Source organism: Cervus canadensis, chromosome 25 (genome assembly GCF_019320065.1).
Source record: "Cervus canadensis isolate Bull #8, Minnesota chromosome 25, ASM1932006v1, whole genome shotgun sequence".
Taxonomy (NCBI): domain Eukaryota; kingdom Metazoa; phylum Chordata; class Mammalia; order Artiodactyla; family Cervidae; genus Cervus; species Cervus canadensis.
The window spans coordinates 24,283,986-24,308,435 of record NC_057410.1 but is presented as its reverse complement, the minus strand read 5'-3'; the positions used below and the strand labels follow the sequence as shown (position 1 = coordinate 24,308,435).

General features: G+C 39.3%; 1 protein-coding gene and 1 pseudogene across 1 annotated transcript; both read left to right on the top strand.

Moving 5' to 3' along the window:
* Positions 1-8,200: 8,200 nt before the first annotated feature.
* On the top strand, positions 8,201-9,157 carry LOC122427155 (annotated as a pseudogene).
* Positions 9,158-22,041: 12,884 nt separating this feature from the next.
* LOC122427153 (olfactory receptor 8S1-like) lies at positions 22,042-22,953 on the top strand. Its single transcript, XM_043446459.1, has one exon. The coding sequence runs from the start codon at positions 22,042-22,044 to the stop codon at positions 22,951-22,953; it is 912 nt and encodes a 303-aa protein (XP_043302394.1).
* The last annotated feature ends 1,497 nt before the right edge of the window (positions 22,954-24,450 follow it).

The following is a 24,450-nucleotide window of genomic DNA, read 5'->3' as shown; positions in this document are numbered from 1 at the left end:
TTACTTCCTAACCCTGATGAAGGATCTGGTGATGCTGCTGATGATCAGTGTTGATTACCATTCCCATGCACCTGTGTCTCCTTCCTGGCCATCTGCTACTTCTCAGTCTCAGTGCCCAAGTTTCTGGAAAATCTCTTGTCTGAAAAGAAGGCAGTCTTAGTAGCAGGTTGTGGCCCACATTTGTATTTGCCTCTGAGGGCACTGAATCCTTTCTGCTCTTAGCAATGGTCCAGGACCACTATGCTGACATTTGTCATTTTCTGTTATTGAGTCAGGTGATGAGAAACCAGCTCTATGTGGGACTGCTATTGGCCTTATGGGGCCTGGACTTTCCGGATGATTACATCAGTATCTTTGGAGCTGTCAGTTTAGAGTTTTGTGAGACCCACAGTATCACTCACTTCAGTTGTGAGCTGTCCTCTATCTTCCCTCTGGCCTGCTGTGATGTCTCCACCAGTCTAACTGCCCTGGCCTGGTCTTATGTCATATGTAACCTTGGAACTGTCCTCCTTTCCATGCCCACATTGTGTCCACCATTTTGAGCATCAGCGTCATCACAAAGCAGGAGTAAGGATTTCTTCATCTGTACTTCCCACCTCACTGCAGTCATCTTGGATAAGTCTTAGATTTTTCACTCGAGCAAGTGGGTAGATGGTAACATCATTTACTAAAATAAGCATGACTGGGAGAATTGCACATTAGAAGTGTGAAGATTAAGGATTTGATTTTTATTAGTTTGGCTGGTTGGTTTGTTGCATTTTGGCTAAACTGCTTACGATGCTTATTAGACATCAAAGTGGAATGTCAAGTTGTATGTATGTCAAGTTGAATGTCAAGTTGATGCTCTAGGGAGAGATCAGGGCTAATATTTGGGGTATATGTGGTATTTTGAGATATAAGATTAGCACAGAACATCTAAGGAAAGGAAGAGGAGGTTCTGGGAATTAGCTCTGGAGCACTTCAGCATTTATAGTTCAAGTTGAGAATGACCCAACAAGAGAAACAGGAGTAGCAGCCATTAAGCAAGAAACAAAATCAGGAATCTTTGTGTCACAAAATCCAAGGAAAGAGAATGGTACAAGGAGGATAGAGAGGTCAGTTGTGTTGGATGCCATTGAAAATTCAAATAACAAGAAAACAGAAAATTTACCATTGGATTTTGCAACATTGACTTTGGAAGTTGCTGGCAATATTGACAAGAAGTTTCGGCTAGCTGGAATAAAATGAGGAGAGAATGACAATTGGAAAAGTACAAAGAGCAACCATAGATAACTTTGTTGAGAAGTTTTGCTGTGAAGGAGATTGAGAAAATGAAGCAGTAGGTTTAAGGAAAGTCAAGGGGGTTTTTTGTTTCTGCTTCTTGCTTTTGATTTTGCTTTGTTTCTAAGAAGAGATAGTAAAGCTTGTTTAGGTGTTTGTGAAAACGGTCACATAGGTAATATAATATCAAAATTTGGAGCAGGATTATGGCAAAGAAACTTTAGCTGATGGAATAGAGCTCCTAAGGAAGTTCAAACAGAAGTGAATGGCCACTTAATGGAAGATGCTATATGGGACTCATGCATCAGGTTGGAGATTGAAATAAAATGACCCACGCTATCCTTTATGCTCCATAGAATTCTATGAAGAATAAACATAAGAATTCTAAAAGTAAGGTTTCTAGAATTTTAAAAGCATTCTAAAAGAATTCATAGAATTCTAAAAGTAAGACTTGTTTGCATATATGTGAGAGAGTGTGGGTAGGAGTATGTATGCCTGTAAGTGTACATTAAGGTCCAGTTTTGTCAAACCCGAGGAAGCCCCAGGCTGCTCTCTGGCTAGCAGAAGGGTTTACAAGCCCTCCCACAATAGTGGCAGGAATGCCAGGGGTCTAGATGACTGACTGCTGCTGTTTTCCCATGAGTACAGATTAATTCCCAGCTCCCTGGGGCCCTCATTGCTTCCTCTCACTTTTTAAGAACCAGCCTGGCATATGGGTACCAAGTAGAAAAAGACTAGAGAAAATGATAGAATCACACAAACTGGCCAGGAGCCCTCCTTAGAACCAAAAGAGTTTAAGAGGAAGAAAAACGAAGAAAAGGAGGATGGCTAAAGCTTCTTAACAGGTACTGACTCAAACCAGAGCCCACGCATCCAAACATTTTAGGCTTTATCCAAAACTAAACATAAGATGACTATTTGCATTGAACACAGTTTTCAACTGGTTGGGAAAGAAAACCAGCTTTTCCTGGAACCTAACTGAGTTCTTTGAGCATCCCACATCATTTGTCTTTCAAAGTGACGCAGAAGGCAAGTTAGAGTGAGACTCCACAGTCTGTCTCAGTCCTTCCCAACCCACCAGATGTGAGGGATCATACTAGGCAACTGTTCCAGACCTTTCATTGTACAGCAGGGGGAACTGAGCTGAAGAAGAAGAAGCAAAAAATGCCTTGCCAAATTCACAGAAGCAGGTCATGACAGATCTGGGATGAAATATTTACAAGGTTGAGTAATTTGTCACTTTATTAATCCATAATCTGTCCTTTCCCTTCACTTACAAAATGAAGTTTACAATTCTTTCGAGATTGAATGGATGAGGGAGCTATAATTTCTGGGTGGGCAGCTGAATGGAACATTTTTGAATTATGGGTAGTAACAGTGAGTTTGGAAGATTTTGTAGCTAAATGCCAGAATCTTAAGCTGAAAGTAATTTGAGAGGACATTTAGTTCAGGGGCTTCCCTGGTGGCTCAGACAGTGAAGAATCTGCCTGCAATGTGGGGGACCTGGGTTCAGTCTCTGGGTTGGGAAAATCCTCTGCAGAGGGAACTGGCAACCCACTCCAGTATTTTTGCCTGGAGAATCCTATGGACAGAGGAGCCTGGCAGGCTGCAATCCATGGGGTTGCAAAGAGATGGATACGACAGTGACTAACCCTTTTTTGTAGTGCAGGGCCCCATCTCCAAGCAAGACCAAATCTGTAGAAAGCACAGCCAAATTGCACAGCTCCTTAGAATTTTTCAGAAACAAAGCAAGATCTGTAACTCTCCTTTTCATTCTTGTCACAAAACAAAATTTTTTGAAAGTTTTTGTTATCTAAAAGCCTAAATGGCTTGTAGCTACAAAGATTTGCTCAGGGAGACCACAAAGTCTGCAACTAGCATGAGAAAAGGAGAAGAGAGAACATCTTTGATATCCTTTTCTTCCTACTCCACAAGAGCACTGCTCCTGTCTTCACTTCCAGACGTTCTCTTCCTTTAAAAAGCTTAATTCTTTCCTTTTTTTAATATGTATATTTTTAAAATCTTTATTGAATTTGTTACAATATTGATTCTGTTGTTTATACTTTTTTTGGGGGGGTGGGGGTGGCCACAAGGCATGTGGAATCCTAGTTTTCTGACCAGGGAATTCCCTTTCTTTCCTTTTCTACCAGGGACTTTTCACTAGCCTTCAGCCTTTGGCCTCAGGACCAAATCCTCCAGCAATGTCTCCTAGACCACAAATTTGGGATTAAAGATCTGGTAGGGAACATATAATATTAACAGTAAACATACTAATTAGTAAACAAACTAATAAGTAAACATACTAATAGAAAAATCAAATTACTTGAGCCATTTCCATTCTTCAGCTGAGCCTCTAAGACACCTTCTTAAAGAAATGGCTTCTCAGACCAAGTTTAATCTTCTTTGAGAATATAAGAGGCAGAAACAGGGTGGGAAGAGAAGGAGATGCATGTATTTTGTTGGAATTTGGCTTAATTAATTGCTGAGTTTGAAGCAAAAGGGTAGAACGTGGATTGCTTGTTAACCCCCATAAAGATATTTTTCATTAAAAGTATAAAAACCATGTTGTTAAAAATGCAAAATCATGACAGTAGTTCACTCTGCTGTTTATTTTTCCATTGTTAACTCTACATAAGCCCCATTATATGCATATTTTTACATAATTTAATGAATTAATACTAATCAGGTATTCTGATCTTTTTACTAGATATCATGAATATTTTGTTTCTGTCTCTCCCCTATAATTATCATTTTAATCATTAGATAATATTCTACATTTGTTTCTACAACAATACAGTAGCTATTCACCAGTTATTTGATCTTTTAGGTTGATCCTTGAATTACTGTCTTGAAAATAACACTGGAATATAATTTTCACACATTGTCATTCCTCTCCTTTGAATTATTTAAGATAAATTTCCAAAAGAGAGAACTTAGATTTCACATTGCCAAAATTATTGTACCAAACATAATATTACGAACAAGGTATAAGGTCATATATGACTCACCAAATCTTGCCAGCACTGGATATGAGAATTTAAAGTAGTTAATTTCCATTTAAGTAGATGTAGAACACTATCATCATCTGGCTTCAATTTACAAATAGAGCGGAGGTTTCCCATATATTTTTCTAGCATATGCCTAGGAGTTTAGGCTAGTCATGCCTTCACCACTTAAATTTTGTCCAAGGAATTGCAGCAGCTAGAAACCATGGTAGAGAGAACCTGCATATGGACAGGTCACAGAAAGCTTCTGGAGTCATTCAATGCTAGATGATGAATCCCAAAGGGTAAATACTATAGAGGGAGAGGGAAATTTTAAAATATTGAGAAGACAATGAAAAAATGTGTTAGGTAAAAACTGGGGAGACCTCCCTGTACCCAGCAGTATGCTTAGACTAAACTAAGAAAAATCAATTGACTTGTTAAAGATCATGAGCTACTTAAGTTAGTTCTTGTCTGAAATAGTGTTCATACATTAGTAAATTGCTTTTGTTTTGCAATCAATTTTATTCCATTAAGGATGTGTTGTTATCCCTATTTTTTCCAACAGTGTAACCAGTCCTCTCTGAACTGCAAATCCTAAGTTGCCAAATTAAACCAACAGTTGTTGGCATTAGGACCGGACTTTAAGGCCTATTTCTATATAGTTCATCATGTAAACCTTGGTAGATAACACAAGTGAGAAAACAGAGATTCAGATTTGCCTCCTTGCCCAAAGTCTGACTGCCTGCAGAGTAGCTGAGAATCCCATCAAGGTCCTCTGACTCTGTTCAGGCCCATTACCATCCATTCAAGAAAGCCACAGAGACCTCAAACTAGCTCCTTCCTTCAAAGAGCTCCTTTCTAACCAGGCCATAGAGTGTATGTGATATCCCACTGCCAGTACAACCTATGGTCTCACCAGTGGGGTTGCCTATGGATCATATGGTTATTCATTTCATTAATTGTTTTACTTAATAATCAAAAATATTTTTATGATCTCCTATATATAGCATAAGGCTTACCCTGTGGCTCAGATGGCAAGGAATCTGCCTGCAATGCAAAAGACCTGGGTTCAATCCCTAGATTGGGAAGATTCCATGGAGAAGGAAATGGCAGCCTACTCCAGTATTCTTGCCTGGAGAATCCCATGGACAGAGGAGCCTGGCAGGCTATAGTCCACGGAGTCACGGGGTCAGACACGACTGAGTGATTAATGCTTTCTATATGTAGTACATTAAAAATAGAACAAGCTTATGTAAAATCTAGCTTTGTGGTGTTTTTATATGTTTATTTTATAAGACTTAACTATGTACCTACTAAGTGCCAGGCACTGTGCTGAACTCTGAGGAGATAATGATGACTATACCGACATAGTCACTGTCTTCATAGAACTTACTCAAAAATTAAGATAGCTGTGAAACAAATTCATTCAGTCACTCAATACATACACACTGAGCCCTTTTTACACGTTGGGCACTTGGCATTCTTTTCAGTGCTAGAGATGGAGTATTGACCAAAACAGACCAAATCTTTGAGTTTACATTTCAGTAGAAAAGAAAATTGATAATCAGTGTATTATAAAATACCAGATATTGGCATGTGCTGTGAAGACAAAGCAAGGTAATAAGACAGAGGTAGTCTGTAGGGGTGGGGACAGGCTGAGGGAGATTGGGAAAATCTTTCTTACATAGTCTAAAAAGGTCTTATTTTTACAGCTATAATAAGTATAATAAATGAAAAACAAGTATATCCCCCCTCCCCCCAAAAAAGTTATTGTGTCAGGAGCAAAGACTTCCCTGAGGAAATGACCCTTGAGCTAAGATGTGACGGCTGTTAGCAGGATAGGCAGAGAAAGAGAAGCAGGAATGATGTGGGGCAGGGTTGGGGGGCCGGGGTGGTGGTTGGTGAGTGGTGGAGCTGGAGGAAGAGGTTATAGGTCACTTCCCCTCTTTGGGCCTCAGTCTCCTCACCTATAAACAGAGGGCACTGAGTCCCGTGACCTCCAGGGGACCCTTCAGAGCAGACAGATCCATGACTGACCATGCTGAATGAGCGCAGGGACCTTTGTGAGTTTCTCTTCCTCTCTTTTCATTAAATTTCTCTGTTATATGAAACTCTGTCCTAGAGTGCATCTTCTTATGAGTGGGCTGTCAGTGGCTAAGCTTGTTAATGATTCTTTGACTCATCTATTCAGCCCGAATAATTTTCCTGAACTTCAGGACTCTAGCTCTAAGTGCCTGAATGTCTCATCACTGTCTCACAGGCTCATCAACTACAACAGATTCAAAACTGAGTATCCTCTTTCCCTCAAACATGCTGCTTTTCCTGGGTCACCTATTTTAATAAATGAGACCCCTCAGTCTCCAAAGACAGAAACCTGAGAATCATTTTTTTTTATTATTTTATCCTATCATTGAATTGATGATTAAATTCTTTTTTGTTTGTTTTTTGGGTTTTTTTTTAACTGTGCCAGGGATCAAACTCGGCCCTGAAAGTGAAAGCACCAGGTCCTAACCACTGGATAAACAGGAAATTCTTGAAATCTTTTTGAATACAACTAATGATGTCTTTCAGGCTTCCCATGTAGCTCAGCTGGTAAAGAATCTGCCTGCAATGTGAGAGACCTGGGTTCGATCCCTGGGTTGGGAAGATCCCCTGGAGGAAGGCATGGCATTCTTGCTTGGAGAGTCCCCATAGACAGAGGAGCCTGGCGGGCTATAGTCCATGGGGTCACAAAGAGTTGGACTCGACTGAACGACTAAGCACAGCACAAGGATGTCTTTTGAATATGTCTCCTCTCATTTGCCCTCATTGCTGCAGCCTCTGTTAACCCCTTATCATCTCTGACCAGGGCTGGTGCAATGCTCTCCCAATTCTCCTTCAACAGATTTTCTTATGAATTACAACCTCACTTCCTTCAAATTTTTGTTCAAGTGACACTGTCTCAGTCCTTCCCTGACTATCTTAAATTGCAAACCTCACTGCCCTCCTCTATCCCATTAACAATCTCTCTTTCCCTGATCTATTATTTTAAATGGCACATAGCATCTTCTAACACATTATACTTATTTATTATTACACCTATTATTTCTTATCTGTTTTTCCTGACTGGAAGGTAAACTCTGATATGTTTAATGGTGCACCCTAGGAGTCTAGAAGCATGCCTGGCACATAGAAGTTACTCAGTACGTGTGTATTGAATGGATGAGTTAATTGCCCTGACTATATGCTCTATTGCTCATCTTCCACATGTCCATTGGGTGAATATTTCTAAACTACCAATCTTATCACATGACCCACATGCTTGGTATTACATGCCTCCTTACATCACCCTGTACCCACCCAAACCAAGCTGATGAAGTTCCTCAGAGATGTACTATTAGCATATGTTTCCTTGTATTTGATTACATCATTTCCTCTGCCTGGAATGCCACCTTCCATTTTGTCCCCATAGTGGAGTAAATTTCAGTCAGGATTAAGTATTTTTACCTCTTCTTTGAAGGTTTACCATGTTATCTAGAGATGACTGATTCACATTTGTACCACCACTGTATCCTGTGCATTATGTTATTATAGCCTTTATTTTGCTTCTCTACGTGTCTGTCTGCCCCTGTTAAATTATATTTCTTTAAGGGCAGCAATCATGCCATGTGCAACTTTCTATCCTTGGGATCTGGTACAGTGCCCAGTACTTGGATGCTTATTAAATATTTCCTGAGTAAATGAGTATTAAAGATTAAAGAAGCAATTATGGGGGATAGACTTTGGAAGGCTGCATGCCGCCAGAATTGAAGTAGTGATGGGGGTGCCGAGTGTGACAAAGAGGGAAACTCCTTGGCTTCATAGTTTTTATTTATACCTTTAAGCTGTTAAGTTACATTTTTCACAGGAGAGGGAGTCCTATTCACCTGGAATGACTCAACTGCATTATATTTCTTTTTAGGGCATCTCTAATCATGAAAAATCTCACCATCATTACTGAGTTTGTCCTCATGGGATTTTCCAGAAATCCCCACATCCTGAACATGCTTTTTGCATTATTCCTGGTGATATACCTCCTGACCCTGATGGGGAACCTGGTGATGATCCTGGTGATCAGAACTGATTCTCACCTTAAGACACCCATGTATTTCTTCCTAGGTCACCTGTCATTTCTGGATCTCTCCCTTTCTTCAATAACCACGCCCAAGATGCTGGAGAACTTGTTAACTCAAAAGAAAACTATCTCTGTGTGGGGCTGCATGGCCCAGAGTTTCTTTCTCATACTCTCTGGGAGCACAGAGGCCTGCCTGCTCTCTGCCATGGCCTATGACCGCTATGCTGCCATCTGCCACCCTCTGCTATACAGTGTGATTGTGAACAGGCCTCTGTGTGTTGGGATAGTGACTGCAGCTTGGGCAGTGGGGTTCCTAAACTTGCTGCCAAACAGTCTTTTCACTTACAACTTACATTTCTGTGGCCCCAATGTCATCCCTCACTTCTGCTGTGAGCTGCCTTCACTCTTCCCTCTGTCCTGCACTGATCCTACTGCCAATGAGGCCCTTCTTGCTGGGTCATGTGCGTTGTTAGGATTTGTGACATTTCCCCTGATTCTTTTCTCTTATTCTAGAGTAATCTCTGCCATCATAAGCATCCCTTCTTCTGGGGGTCAAGGCAAAGCCTTCTCTACATGTTCCTCCCACCTCACTGTGGTGCTTTTGTTCTATGGGACAGCCTTATTTAGGTACATGACCCGTCTCTCGGGCTCCCTGTTGGAGCAAGTGGTCTCTATTCAGTACAGTGTGATCACATCCTTGTTAAACCCCCTCATCTACAGCCTCAAGAACCAGGAGGTGAAGATAGCCCTGCATAGAGTGTTGAAGCAATAAATGTGCCCCTCTGTATGTGGGGGATTCATGTTACCTTTGGTCTGAAGACAATGAAAAAGCATAGTCAGGGGCTTTAGAGCATTAATGGCTAACTTGGTCACTTTAGAAATTTGCCATTTGATGAATATAACCTCTTGGGTGTGGGTAATAGAGTTCTAAATGTGTGATTGCTTATTTTATTGTATTTGATAGGAAAATAAAGTGAAGCCTGAGAAATAAGTACTGTGATGGAATAGTGTAGACAGAATCCAAATCTGTTTGCCTTGTTTTCAAAGTGTTAATAGTATGGTGTTCTAAGCATTAAAAAAGGAAAAAAAAAAAAAGATGGGAGTGTGAAAGGCATTTCAGTGTGAGAGAAAACTAGCTACTGATTGAAGATTGTACTGAATGAGGGTTGCTTCATCCACCTTACCTGGGGGAACCAAAAAAAACTGATGTGCCTGGTTTGAGTTACTAACTTTCAAGCTGCCAGAAAGCAAAAACACAAATTAGGACAGGAATCTGCCCTAATCCAAAGGGAAAGTAACTGTTTCAGGTGTGCTGGTGGTAACATTTTGAGTATCTGGAATGGGATCTGGCTGTCTGGCAACTAGACTAGAGATCTCCTTGGACATAACCTAGTGAATGTCTATGCTGTCTCAAAACAATGTTTTCATTCAACCCTGAGAACATCAAGTCAGTTAATTCACTTGGTGTCTGACAGCCCCAATCAGCCAAACCCTCCTGAACTCACTGTCCATTGTTTCTTTGACACATATTCAGTCAAATAAATTAATTTATTGTCACAAAAGATTCATGGGTGAGGAGACAGCTCACAACCCAGTAAATGGACTTAAGTGACTCCTTAAATGAAATACTGAACATGCATCATTGTATGTACTCTCATAAGCATTAAGCAAAAGTAAGATTTTTCTTTCCTTTGGCACTTTCTTAATTTCTTAAAATTCAAAAAATATTGTTGGTTTGTTTTTTAATTTTTACCATGAACTTTTAATCTTAAATATATAATAAATTCTACAAAATTAGTAGGGGGGTGTGTAGTGAGTAAATAAGAAAAAATACTTTTAAAGATGTAAATATTTTAAAATCATAGTTTCAGGAAAAATTAATTTTGATGTATACTTCTAAAATATAATGGTTATATATCCATAGTAATTACCTTTTGGGTCAGTTCTACGAAATGATGTCATCAGATTTTGTCAAGAAAAAGGGGTTTTTGTACAGAGTGTAGCCAGTTCTGCACCTCATGTAGAACATACAGTTCTCCCTTAAGTGATCTAATTTCAAGATAGTTAGGAGGTAGAATTAACATGACTTAGTGACTCTTCAAATAAAGGAAGAGTTAATAATATCATTGTGCCCCGCCCCTTATATATTCTTAAGAGTACCTCTCCAAAATGAACCTATTTAGATATAGGTTATGGGTATAATGAGAAGGGTATCCTTCCCCAGACCAAACCCAAGTAAAAGATATGCAGTCACTTAAATGGACATCAACAGTATAGCACCTGATCTTGCAACCACTCCCTTCCTCCTCTGCATCTTTGAGAGATGGGTTCAAGGACTGACTAATCTATCAATCTCCCCTCCCTTAGGAGACTGAAGCAGTCATTGGCACAAGCTTCCAGGTGTGCTTGCTTCTTTATTTTCAATTCCTACTACAGACTCTCATGCAGTAAAATCTCTGGTAGACTGCCCTACCAGCCTCCCATATATACATTATGAATTGTGTTAGTTAAAAAAAGTTTTATACTCAAACTGTCTTCCCTTATCTTGTCACTCTCCTATCCTTTTGCTATAAGTATGATCTTGATTTATATTACCAATTTGCTTGTATAAATATTTATACTAATTTATAGTCCAGCCAGCAATTTATTAGAGGGTTCAGCAATGTATATCTGCCAGGCTTGACAATCATTTTTAAAACATTTTAATATTTACCAATTTTATAGGTATAAGATGCTAATTCTTTCTTGTATTTGCATTTATTTTTCATCACAAATAATACTCAACATTTCTCAAACATTAACCATCAGTATTTCCTCTTTTATTATTAGCATGCCATTTTGCTAGTTTCTTATTGCATTCACAGTATTATTTTTATTTGAATGATGTGTTTAAATAAGAAGGATGTTAATTTTTGCAATAACTCATTTCAAACCCTTTCAAAGTGTATTGTTTTACTGTTACGTTTTTATTTTTAATTGTGTTATGTAGTCAAATAACTTTCCTTTTGTGTAATATTCTCTGCTTTTAAGGTCAAGAAGTCCCTTACCATCAGTGTTCTGAATTTTTCTTCTAGTTTTCTTGTGTGCTTTTTTACATTTCATTTAAGTCATGTAGAATTTCTCTTGTCCCTTCCAAGCAAGCATATTATAAGAGTCTGACCCTCGTTTGGCTCAGGGAGGTAGGGCCAGATACAAAAATAAATGAGGAACAAAGAAGAGACAGCCAAGGTAAACCAATGTCAAGAGTCAAATAACCTATTTGTATGATTTGTCAATAGCAAGTTTGCAACTAGAGTTAGGAAGAGGTTGTGTAAGTATGATCTGAAACATAACCTCTGAATTATTCTCCTGATTTATGTAAGAATAGGGAGGAAATTGTGAAGGATATTCTCATTTACTCCTACATCTTAAATTACCACCTATAATATTAAGATTCCCCCAAACTATAATCTGATTCACAACTTTACATCTGACAAACAGACTCATCTGCCCAATACCAATAGCTAATTCTACCTAAATTTTCCCAACATATCTTCTCAATTCTATTTGCTCTCTTGTTGTTGCTCAGTCGCTCAGTCATGTCCCACTCTTTGCAACCCCATGGACTGCAGCACGCCAGCCTTCCCTGTCCTTCACCATCTCCTGGAGCTTGCTCAAACGTATGTCCATCAAGTCAGTGATGCCATCCAACCATCTCATCCTCTGTCATCCCCTTCTCCTCCTGCCTTCAATCTTTCCCAGCATCAGGGTCATTTCTAATTAGTCAGATCTTCACATCAGGTGGCCAAAGTATTGGAGCTTTAGCTTCAGCATTGGTCCTTCCAATGAATATTCAGGACTATTTCCCTTTAGGATTAACTGGTTTGATCTCCTTGCAGTCTAAGGGACTCTCAAGAGTCTTCTCCAACACCATAGTTCCGAGGTATCAATTCTTTGGCACTCAGCTTTCTTTTTTTTTTTTTTTTTGGCACTCAGCTTTCTTTATAGTCCAACTCTCGCATCCAAACATGACTGCTGGAAAAATCATAGCTTTGACTAGACGAAACTTTATTGACAAAGCAATGTCTCTGCTTTTGAATATGCTATCTAGGTTGGTCATAGCTTTTCTTCCAAGGAGCAAGTGTCTTTTAATTTCATAGCTGCAGTCACCACCTGTAGTGATTTTGGAGCCCAGGACAATAAAGTCTCCTTAATATGAGTAAAGTTCTTTTAAGTGTATGTATATGAATATATATATGAATTAAAAATATATGTTTTATGTATTTCGCTCTAAAGCTGATATCATACTTACTGAGATAACACTAAGAACACTTCCCTGAATCAGGAAAAGGAGCTCTTTATAGCCACTATTATGAAAATGCATATAATATTAAATATTCAGGGAATTCTCCTGGAGGTATTAAGAGAATGCAATTTGACAAGAAAGAAATTAAGAATAAAAACTTGAAAGAAGAGGATAATTTTACGGTTTTGCAAAGGATGTGATTAGTTACCTGGAAAATCTGGGAGATTTATACAGGAAACTGTTAAGAGAATGATAAAAGAATTTGCAAAGTAACTATATATAAAATTAATAAACAGAAATCATATCCTTCCTTATCTCTAAACAACTAATTAGAAAACATAATGGAAGAAATTAACATCACAGTAGGAACAAAAAAAGATAAAACACCCAGGAATAAATTTAAAGTGTTCAAAAACTATTGGAAGAAAAATTTAAGATTCTATCAAGGGACTCAAAGAAGATTAAAACAAATGAACAAGCATATCATATTATTAAGTGGTAGAACTCAATATAGTGAAGATCTAATAACTCTCTTAAAAGCTTATGGGTGGGACATGGTGTCAATAAAAATAGAAACAAGCTTCTTTTATAATTAGATTGTTTCTAGAATTCAAAGGAAAAGTTAAAAAAAAAAACAAGAATAGAAAACTCTAAGTGTAATAAAGGGAAAAGTCCTACAGAATATAAAAATGAAAGGATCCAATAATTCCAATTGTGTAGCACTAGTGAATGAATATATTGAATAGACAGCCCATAAACATACCCAAAGATATACAGGCAATTTAGAATATTGGAAAGATGCTAATTCAAGTCAATAGGTTAAGGATGGATTATTCATTATATGGTATAGAATAACTGGTAGCTTTCTGTTAAAAATGAACCTGGATTCCTGTCATACACCAAATAAATTCCACATGAATTAAAGACAAATAATGAAACTATAAAAATATGGAAGAATTGTAATTAAAAAAAATTTAATTGAAGTATAGTTGACTTGCAGTGTTGTTAGCTTCTGATGTATATACAGAATATATACATCATGTTATATATATAAGTGTTAATTGCTCAATTATATCCAATTCTTTGTAACCCTATGGATTGTAGCCCACCAGGTTCCTCTGTCCCTGGAATTCTCCAGGCAGGAATACTGGAGTAGCTTGCCATTCCCTTCTCCATAGGATCTTCCTGACCCAGGGATCAAACCTGGGTCTCCCACATTGAAGGCAGATCCTTTACTGTCTGAGCCACCAGGGACAAGAATATATGTCCATGTGTGTGTCAAGGCTGTGGTCTTCCTGGTGGTCATGAATGGCTGTGAGAGCTGGACCTTAAAGAAGGCAGAACACCAAAGGATTGATGCCTTTGAACTGTGGTGCTGGAGAAGACTCCTGTAAGTCCCTCGGACAGCAAGGAAATCAAAACAGTCAATCTTAAGGGAAATCAATCCTGAATACTCATTGGAAGGATTGCTGCTAAAGCTGAAGCTTCAGTATTTTGGTCATCTGATGCAAACAGCCGACTCATTGGAAAAGTCCCTGATGCTGGAAAAGATTGAGGGCAAAAGGAGAAGAGGGCATCAGAGGATGAGATAGCTGGATGGCATCACTGATGCAATGAACATGAACTTGGGCAAACTCCAGGAGATGGTGAGGGACAGGGAGGCCTGATGTGCTGTAGTCCATGGGGTCACAAAGAGTCGGACATGACTGGGTGACTGAACAAAAACAACAAATATATATATATATATACATATATATATATATGGGTGTGTGTGTGTGTGTGTATGTATGTTTTTTCATATTTTTCCATTAGGTTTTATTACAGGATCCTGAATAGTTCCCTGTGCTATACCATAGCACTTTGTTGTTTATCCATCCTATATACTGGGTCTGCAAGTACAAAACCCCCAATCAAGTTGTCCCCCATGCCCCCTTCACCTTGGCAACCACAGGTTTGTTTTGTGTGTCTGTGAGTCTGTTTCTGTTTTCTAGATAAATTAATTTATGTCATGCTTTAGATTCTACATAGAAGTGATATATAGTCTTTGTCTTTCTCTTACTGACTTATTAATACTTCACTCAGTATGATACATCCATGGCATTATTTTTGTGGCTGAGTAATATTCCATTTTATGTATGTGTGTATATATATATACATATATATATATATAAAATACACACCATATCTTCTTTATCCATTTATCTGTCAACGAACATTTAGAGACTTAATCTTACAAATATCCTCACAAGCATGCAAAGAAAATTAAATTATCAGTATAACCATGAAAACATTTCTCTATACAGACAGGGAACTCTGTTTTTTCGTTAATGTCTTCCCAAGCACCTAGAAGCACTTTGGCCATAATAGATGCTCAATGGATATTTAGAGAATGAATGAACGGATGTTGACTATTGCCATCTGTAAAGTACATGTTAAATGAATTGTATTTTCATATGACGATGACTAGACAGCCATTTGAAATTGAGGCAGCTCTGGGGAATTCCTTGACAGTCCAGTGGTTATGATTCTGTGCTTTCACTGACGGGGCATGGGTTCAGTCACTGGTCAGGAAACTAAGATCTCATAAACTGCATGGCCAAAAAGAAAAAGAAGGAAAAATGAGGCAGCTCTGTATATACCAATATTGAGTGATCTTCAAAATAAATAATAAATAATTTTAAAAAATAAGTTGCAAAATGGGGTGTAGACTCTTTTTTATGAAAATCTTACATATATACATGTGGCTATACTCATAGACTATCTCTGAAAGTTCATTTAAGTAAAATGGTCAATAGTCCTTGCATCTAAGAAAGGGATAAGTAAGTAGTTGGGGACTAGGAATTGGAGAAAACTTACTCTTTATACTATGGACATGTATTAAAATACATTTTTAAATATGGGAAAGCTAAAAATATTTACAAACATGTAAAAACTCAGGGAATGTATTACCCATGATTTCTTACTCAAAGAATTTACTGAAGAATATTTCCACAAGAAATAAAGTGATACCAGAGGGAAGGACTGGAACCTAAGAAAAAAACGGTAATGAGAGTAACACATTTATGATTAAATTATTAATCATCAAAATAGCTATCTCCAGTGTTTTAGAGTATATTAAATTGTAGGAAACTATAACAAAGCAGATAAGCTAGATTATTAGGTGAACACTTAAAATATGATAGGATGATTTTCCCCTTGTTCAGGAGCAGGATCCTCTGTCTCTCTTTGCAGTAGTCATTTTAGTGGTGTGTATGTTCTCAGACTCAATATCTGGAACACCCAATGGTTCTATAAAGACTCAGTGTAAGTTTTGTTGAGTTACTAAGTGTGGCATACAGTAAAGGTAAGAGAATTTTTTTCTTTAAAGTGCCAGATAGCAAAGGTTTTAGGTTGTGTAGGTCGTATGTACAGTCTCTGTTATAACTACTCAATGCTGCCATGTATGAAAGCATCCACAGACTGTAAGTAGGTTAGCATAGCTGTGTTCTAATAAAACTTTGTTTTCTTAAAAACAGGCAGGTAAGCTACACTTGGCCTGCAAACCATAATTTATCAACCCCTTGCTTATGTAAGATCTTTCTTAAATCTGCTCTAAACTCCAATTTCTGTCACTCCCCTTCATGTCCTTGCACTTTTACTCAATAGTGCTAAATTTAATATAGCCATAATTTTGTGAAAAGGTGGTATCTTGTTGTTCTGTTGCTAAGTCGCATACAACTCTTTGCAACCCCATGGGCTGCAGCACACCTGCCCTTCACTATCTCCTGGAGCTTGCTCAAACTCATGTCCATTAAGTTGGTGATGCCATCCAACTATGTTATCCTCTGTCGTCGTCTTCTCCTCCTGCTTTCAATCTTTCCCAGCATCAGGGTCTTTTCCAATGGTGGCCAAAATATGGAGCTTCAGCTTCAGCATCAGTTCTTCCAATGAATATTCAGGATTGATTTCCTTTAGGATTAATGGGTTTGATCTTCTTGCTGTCCAACGGACTCTCAAGAGTCTTCTCCAGCACCACAATTCGAAAGCATCAATTCTTCGGTGCTCAGCCTTCCTTATGGTCCAACTCTCACATCCATACATGTCTATGGGAAAAACTATAGCTTTGACTAACTATATAGACCTTTGTTGGCAAAGTGTTGTCTCTGCTTTTTAACACACTATCTAGGTTTGTTAAAGCTTTTCTTCCAAGGAGCAAGCATCTTTTAATTTCATGGCTGCAGTCACTGTCTTCAGTGATTCTGGAGCCCGAGAAAATAAAACTGCCAGTGTTTCCAAAAAAAATGGAAAGGGTGGTATATGTATTAATATGTAAGTAAATACTAATGCTATATGTAATGCTGCTAAGCCTGATCTTTGGTCAATGTGAATTGATTATTTATAACTTTATATTACTTATATAAAATATAAATACTTCTAATCATCTATTTACAGTTATTGTCCTACACCCTATGCAGAAGTAAAGTCTATCACTAAGAGAAACCACCAGTCCTCCTGATCTGGTCCTGTTGAGGAAGAATCCCAGACTCCTTCCAAAGATATACTTATATAAGGACTATTTTCCTGGTGGCTCAAGAATAATAATAACTCCCTCTTTTCAACTTTTTCTTAGCTATGTAGAGTCCAGAGTCCAATCATGCAGAATATGAGGGCTGGAGTGGGAGTTTCTTACATCACAGTATCAGGAGGAAAATTAATACTGGCTTTAGAAGTCACTAGAAACAGAAAGGGAAAGGAATGGTGGGTGCAGAAGCCAGCATGTCGTGGGATAAAAGGTAAGAAAAGCTTGGGAGGTAGTATAGTTAAGTCAGACTTTCAGAAGTGGCTGTAAGACAACTAAAGTGAGGCAATGTAGAATCAGTAGCTGCAGTGAAACATGGGGTCAGTTAGATATTTTTAAATATGGGAACTATTTTAATATATTTACATTCTTGGTACAAATGAGTAAAAGAAAGAAACTGATGATTAAAAACAGGTAATTAGCATACCTGAAGGAGAAGGACCCAGAGGCTCAGAAGGAGATTGGAGTTGAAGTCCAAGTACAGGTGTTAGTCTTGGATTAAAAGCATTACCTCTACCATTAAATCTAAAGAAGGGACAAAGAGATACATTTCTAAGTGGGGACTCAAGAAAATTAAAGAGTTCCTGCCTTTTGGCTCTGATTTCTCTCATAGGGCCATGTGATAAATGCGTGCAGAAAAAATATAGCATACCTCAAGTGCATAGATTTTGGAGTAACTCCAAAGGGAAAGGGAACATTAGACTTTATAGAAAGAGTATGAGGGTGACGCATGTGTGCACACACACATGAACATTAATGCCTCACTGTGCACACATTTATATGTCTGAGGTTGAGAAACCCTAGATTGAGCTTTATTTGTCAGATTTTGCATTGTTCCTGTGCTATTGCTGGAAATTCTTCTGCACCCCCACTTCCAAATCAGGCACCAAGTGACTCTGACTACTGCAGCCTTCCCCATGAGCAGTGAGCAGTCCCAGACTCCCTGGACTCCTTACTCATGCTCCTCTCCCAGAGCTACAGCTTGGCAAAGAGATCAAAGAGATGGCCAAAGGGAAGAGCACTGGAAGATTATAAGACTCCTACAGACTAGCCAGGAGCTCTTCTCTTTACTAAGGTAGGTGACCTCAGGAAGACTGACAAGAATTAATAACTCTTAGCAAGGCCCAGAAAGTCCCAGTGCAGAGAATGCTGGCCCTTTAGGCTTTAGCTAGAATTGACCATAGGAGTTAGATGCTAGAAACTGTCAGGAAATAAAACTGACTTTTCCCAAGGTTTAGCTGGAGACCTAATTCTGCGGGCCCAGCTGTGGGGGCAGGAGGCAATCTGCCTCAAAGAACCCCAAACAGGAGCCAGATTTAGAACAGTCCAACTCAGTAAAAGAGGTAAAGAAGGAAACTTTCATCAGTTTGAACAACTCAGAAGAATCCTACTCTAACCCAAATTCCTCACAGCAATGAAAAAGACATAGAAATAGTCATAAGGAAAATATCATGGCCAGAGAAATAAGTATACGAAGTTTTTTTCCTGGAATGTTGATTTACGGTGCACTTCTGTCCATCTGGATCCCTCTGTCTCCTCCCTTCATGTCCCTTGACCCTGACAAAAAAGAAGGTCATCTTTTGACATGGGGGAGCTGGCAGGAGGCATCCTGATGGAGGACTGGAGGATCATTTCTTCAAATGTGCACCATGGCAGAAGTACTGGATGTAGAAGGAGACCTTCCCATTCCCTCTTGTATAACTTTCACTAAGAGTTCTAAGGTCTTCTGGTTTCGAGGCTAGCAAGAGATCATGAAGCTGTATTGAATCGTATTGTGTAAATCTGCAGGGAGGACAGACGGGTAGTGCAGTCTCTTAGAAAGTGTCAGGGGTGGAACTGTCCCCTAATTAACACTTTTGCTGTGATTGTCAGAACTGGGAACGAAAACAGTTTTCTTCATCTGAAATGCCAATGCCAGGGTCTACAAATATTCCCAAAGGATACTGGGGAATCTTCATGTGCTTAGGGCTGGAAAGGCATAGTCTGCACCTTCTTATTTTCTTCCTTTCTGTCTTTTAGGTAGTCATTTTCTTTCTATCAAAGTCCCTTTTCCTCCTTGGAACAGTTAGTTTCTCCATTGTTCTTTACCCCAGAATTCCTCCCAGTGATTCTGGTCAGCTCACTCTTTTCCTTCCCACCAAGCTGTCTGAACCTCCCACAGGAAAGTGTGGTAGCCAGGAAGATGACTCTCATCTAGGAGATCTCATGACTGGTGGGGCTTCTTTATCTCCGAACTTAATAAATCAATCTTCTTAAAATTAAGTGAAATGTTTTAGGAGCAAGTACATAGTTTGGGTGCATAATCAAAGGAGAAAGGGAAGGAAGTCTTGTTAACTGAGTGATTTGACTGGGGCGTTTGTAGAGAAAAGGAAGCTGGAGGTTTGAGGAAGATAATGGTAAAAAGAGTCTTGAAAACCGGTTCTAATCATACCAAAGAGAAATTTCTTCGTTTTGCAGCTATTATTGATATGTTCCTTTGTTGCCACATAGTCTTTATGATTTTAATTTTATTGTCTACATTATTTAGTTGGTATTTAGACATTTCAGAATATGAAAATATTGTAACATTTCCATTTTTATTGAACATATAACAATACAGTGTGCATCATTATAAATGTCACATTTCAGCCTTTTGAGTTATAGTTTTAGCATAAATCCAAGGACTTACAAGACTCTAACTCAAAGTGTGCAATTTGCAATGCATTCAGCAATGCGTTCAGCAATGGGCTTCCCTTGTGGCTCAGCTGGTAAAGAATTTGCCTGCAATGTGGGAGAAGTGGGTTCAATTCCTGGGTTGGGAAGATTCCCTGGAGAAGGGAAAGGCTACCCACTCCAATATTCTGGCCTGGAGAATTCCATGGACTGTATAGTCCATGGGGTCACAAAGAGTCAGACACGACTGAGAAACTTTCACTTTCACTTTCTTCAGCAATGTATAGATATCAGTGTCACCAGAGTCTTCCTGGGACTATTTGTACACTTTTTTGAAAAAATCATAAAATTAGATTCATGTTTTTATTGTACTTAAAAAAAAATTAAGTTGAATGTTTTCACAAATGTTTCTTTTCTCTTGGATTTCCTCTAACATAACTTTTTGGTTTATGTCATCAGAACCAAGCTTTATAAGAGCCAGCGTTAAATGGACTGAGGAGAAAGAAAGGCTGTGGGTGTTAAAGGCTACTTCTGAAAAGACTGCTGGGGAGGTAGCTATAACATTCCGGTTCAGGTCCCAGTGATAACTGGAACAACAACTGAACAACAGGGCTCCAGAGAAACATGTGAACACTGTTAACAAAGTCCTGGTCTAGACATTTTTGCCTCAGTAAAAGGCAATAACAATAGCAGCAAAGTGAAAGGAAAGAAATTAACTACTAAAGAAGTATCCGATTATCAGGCTGTGACTAAAACCAAGGTTGACTAAGTTGATGTCAACCATGTTCCATTTTGTTGATGTGAAAATTTACCTTCAGAAGGGTTAAGTATCGTGCTCAAGTTCACATACATAGCTTTCATTTTTCAGGTCTAGCTTTTGTTTTTAATTTTAGGGAAAGTGCTATGTTTAAGATACAGATACTTTAAGTGACTCAAAATATATGTTGTCCATCTGCTGGGTGTGCTGTGGTAGAAAGAGCACTGGATTGAGAGCAGGGTATTCAGTTTAATTCCTGACTCTTCTGCTGATGAGCTATGTGACATGGAAGAAGTCACCTCACCTCTGTGAGCCTCCGTCTTCCCCACTCTTGAGACGCTGAGAGCCTAATCTCACTGGCCTAAGAATGGAACAATCTTTCTTCAGGCACAAACACTTCCCACAGATACTTTTCCAGCTTTGCTAGTATGTCTTTGGAGATACAGGGTACTATTGAATTCCTCCTGGAATGTTTGGAAAGCCTCTTGCAACCTCTAGTAGCATCATACAAGTCCCTTTTCAAGTAGCATTGTTCAAATCCCTTTTCTACATCTTCATCTAATACCCAGAATGGCTATAATAAGATGGTGAGTTCTGTAGTTCTTGGCTTTAAGATGGACATCTAAATATAAGAAGACTTGCAACTAAATGTCTATTCTCTGAAACAATTTCATTTGAAGTAGCCTGTTTATTCTCATAAGTATAGTCTTAATAGTTAAATTATGTAATCTGATTTAGCACACAAAGATGTGTGTTATATTCACTCACAGAATTAATGAGATCTGTTGGGGAGAGTCAAGGAGGAGAAACCCTTAAAGTCACTGTAATAATTTCTTAGGGCTGTTGTAACAAACTATTGGAAACCAGGTGGCTTAAAACAATAGAATTTATTGTCTCCCAGTTCTAGGGACTCTAAGACTGACATCAAGGTGTCAGCAGGGCCACGGCCATCCGAAAACTTGTAGGGAAGAATCCTTCCTCGTCTCTTCCTAGATTCTGGTTATGGCTGTCAACCCTTGGCTTCCTTGACTTGCAGATGCCTCCCTCCTCTCTGCTCTGTGTCACATGCTGTCCCCACGTTGAGTGTATTCTTTATAAGGCTCTCTCATCTCTACTAAGAACATCAGTCAGATTAGATTAAGAGCCTGCCCTATTCCAGTGTTATCTCATCTTAATTGATTGCACCTTCAATGACCCTATTTCCATATAATATTACACTGTGGGGTACAAGGGATTAAGACTTCAACATATTTTCTGGAGTTAGACACAATTCAACTCATAAAGGTCACAATTGGAATTACTCAACTTCTTTTCCTTTTCTATTGTTAAGCTGAAAGAAGTATTTCCTGAGAAATTTTAGGGTGGGGGGATGATATTCTGGTCACTAGAAATTACTCAGATTCTGTAATACAGTTGATTTCTTTCTAGGAATGACATTTACAAACAACCATGAACAACTTTACTTTCTTCACTGAGTTCACCCTCCTCGGGCTGTCTGCTGACCCCCACATCCAGGCTCTGCTCTTTGTGCTGTTCCTGGGGATTTACCTCCTGACATTAGTGGGGAACACAGCGATGATCTTGATCATCAAGGCCGATTCTCGGCTCCACACACCCATGTACTTCTTCCTCAGACACCTATCTTTCCTGGATCTCAGTTTCTCCTCAGTCACTGTGCCCAAAATGCTACAGAACTTCTTGTCTCAGAAGAAAAGCATCTCAGTGTGGGGCTGCATCACCCAGAGTTTCTTTTTTCTCCTTTATGGGTGTGCTGAAGCCAGTCTTCTCTCTGCCATGGCCTACGACCACTATGCTGCTGTCTGCCACCCTCTGCTGTACACTGTGGTCATGAACAGGCCTCTCTGCGCTGCAATGGTGTGTGCAGCATGGCTGGTGGGGCTTCTGAACTCACTATTGAATCATCTTTTCATCCACATGTTACATTTCTGTGGGTCTAACACTGTCTCCCATTTCTTCTGTGAACTACCGTCACTCTTCCCCCTGTCCTGTACTGATCCCACTGCAAACGAGTTCCTTCTATCAGGGTCCGGTGCATTTCTGGGACTTCTGACACTTCCCCTGATCCTGTTCTCTTACTCCAGAATCATTTCTGCCATTCTGAACATCCATTCCTCTGAGGGCCAAGGCAAGGCCTTCTCTACCTGCTCTTCCCACCTCACTGTGGTGCTCCTGTTCTATGGGACGGCTCTATTCAGGTACATCAGCCCCGACTCAGGCTCAGTGTTGGAGCGAGTGGTCTCCATTCAGTACAGTGTCATCACATCCTTGCTGAACCCTCTCATCTACAGCCTCAAGAACCAGGAGGTGAAGGGCGCTCTGCAAAGGATGCTGAGGAAGTGAATGTGATCCCCAGAGGAAGGATTCTCTGTGTGGTTTTAGTCAGAGAGTGGGGAGGAGGGATATTTGGAAACACCTGGAGAGTAAAAAAAGATATCGGAGGTCAATATAAATATATTAAAAAAGTTATATAGTGATTCTCAAAGTGTCATCCACATACCAGCAGCATCAGAATGTGCATCATCTGCAAGCTTCCTAGAAAGTCTCAGACCCAACCCTGATCTACTGAATCAGAATCTGTAGAGGTGGAGCTCAACAGTCTGTTTCTTAATTATGACCATGATGCATGCTTGAATTTGAGAAACAGTGTTTAGCCTAATGAATGTTTGAGAAAACTCTCTTTGGAAAAAGGTGGGATACTGACATCAAGGTGAAGAATCCCACTTAAATGAAAAAGTTGGTCAAGCAGTCAAGAAGAGAACATTTGACTAACTGATCTTATGATCTGTTTCCCTCTACAAAACTGTAAAAATGAAAATTCCCTACATTATTTTAGCGTGTTGTAAGGAGGAGAAGAGCTCGACTGTCCACAAAGGCAGATGCAGCCTGCTCCTTCCACCTCCACTGGGGAGCTGCCATTATAACAGATTCTTCAGTACAGCATGAGGCCAATGGACAGATGCTCCAGAGCAGCAACTAGCAAGCACTTCCTTTACCTCACCTGAGAGCAGCTGAGGGCATTCAGTAGCCAGTTCGCCTGATTAGAGGTCATGAGCTTGTCCCAGAGAGCAAGGGCAGCCTGAGGTTATGGTGGAAGCAGTATTCCACCTGAGATAGCCCTTCGTGTGTCAGCACTTTCACTGAGAAACTCTGCTTCCTGACCTGGTTTTCTGGGCTATGCTATCAGCATCTCTGAGCATTGAGTTCTTTTTGCTTCTGTACTTTTGGCCACAAGACTACTTTTGTCTCATTCTTCCTGAAGGACTAGTGACCTCTCTCAGTTTTTAGCTATGGCATCTAGTCCCATCACTTCATGGGAAATAGATGGGGGAAACAGTGGAAATAGTGTCAGACTTTATTTTTGGGGGCTCCAAAATCACTGCAGATGGTGTTTGCAGCCATGAAATTAAAAGATGCTTACTCCTTGGAAGGAAAGTTATGACCAACCTGGATAGCATATTTAAAAGCAGAGACATTACTTTGCCAACAAAGGTCCGTCTAGTCGAAGCTATGGTTTTTCCAGTGGTCATGTATGGATGTGAGAGTTGGATGGTGAAGAAAGCTGAGTGCCAAAGAATTGATGCTTTTGTTTTTTTTTTAAATTTTTAAACAATTGTATCATTTATTTTTTTCTTCTCTTTTTTCATTTATTTTTTTTTCATTTATTTTTATTAATTGGAGGCTAATTACTTTACAATATTATAGTGGTTTTTGCCATACCCTGACATGAATCAGCCATGGATTTACATGTGTTCCCCATCCCTATCCCCCCTCCCGCCTTCCTCCCCATCCCATCCCTCTGGGTGTTCCAAGTGCACCAGCCCTGAGCACTTGTCACAT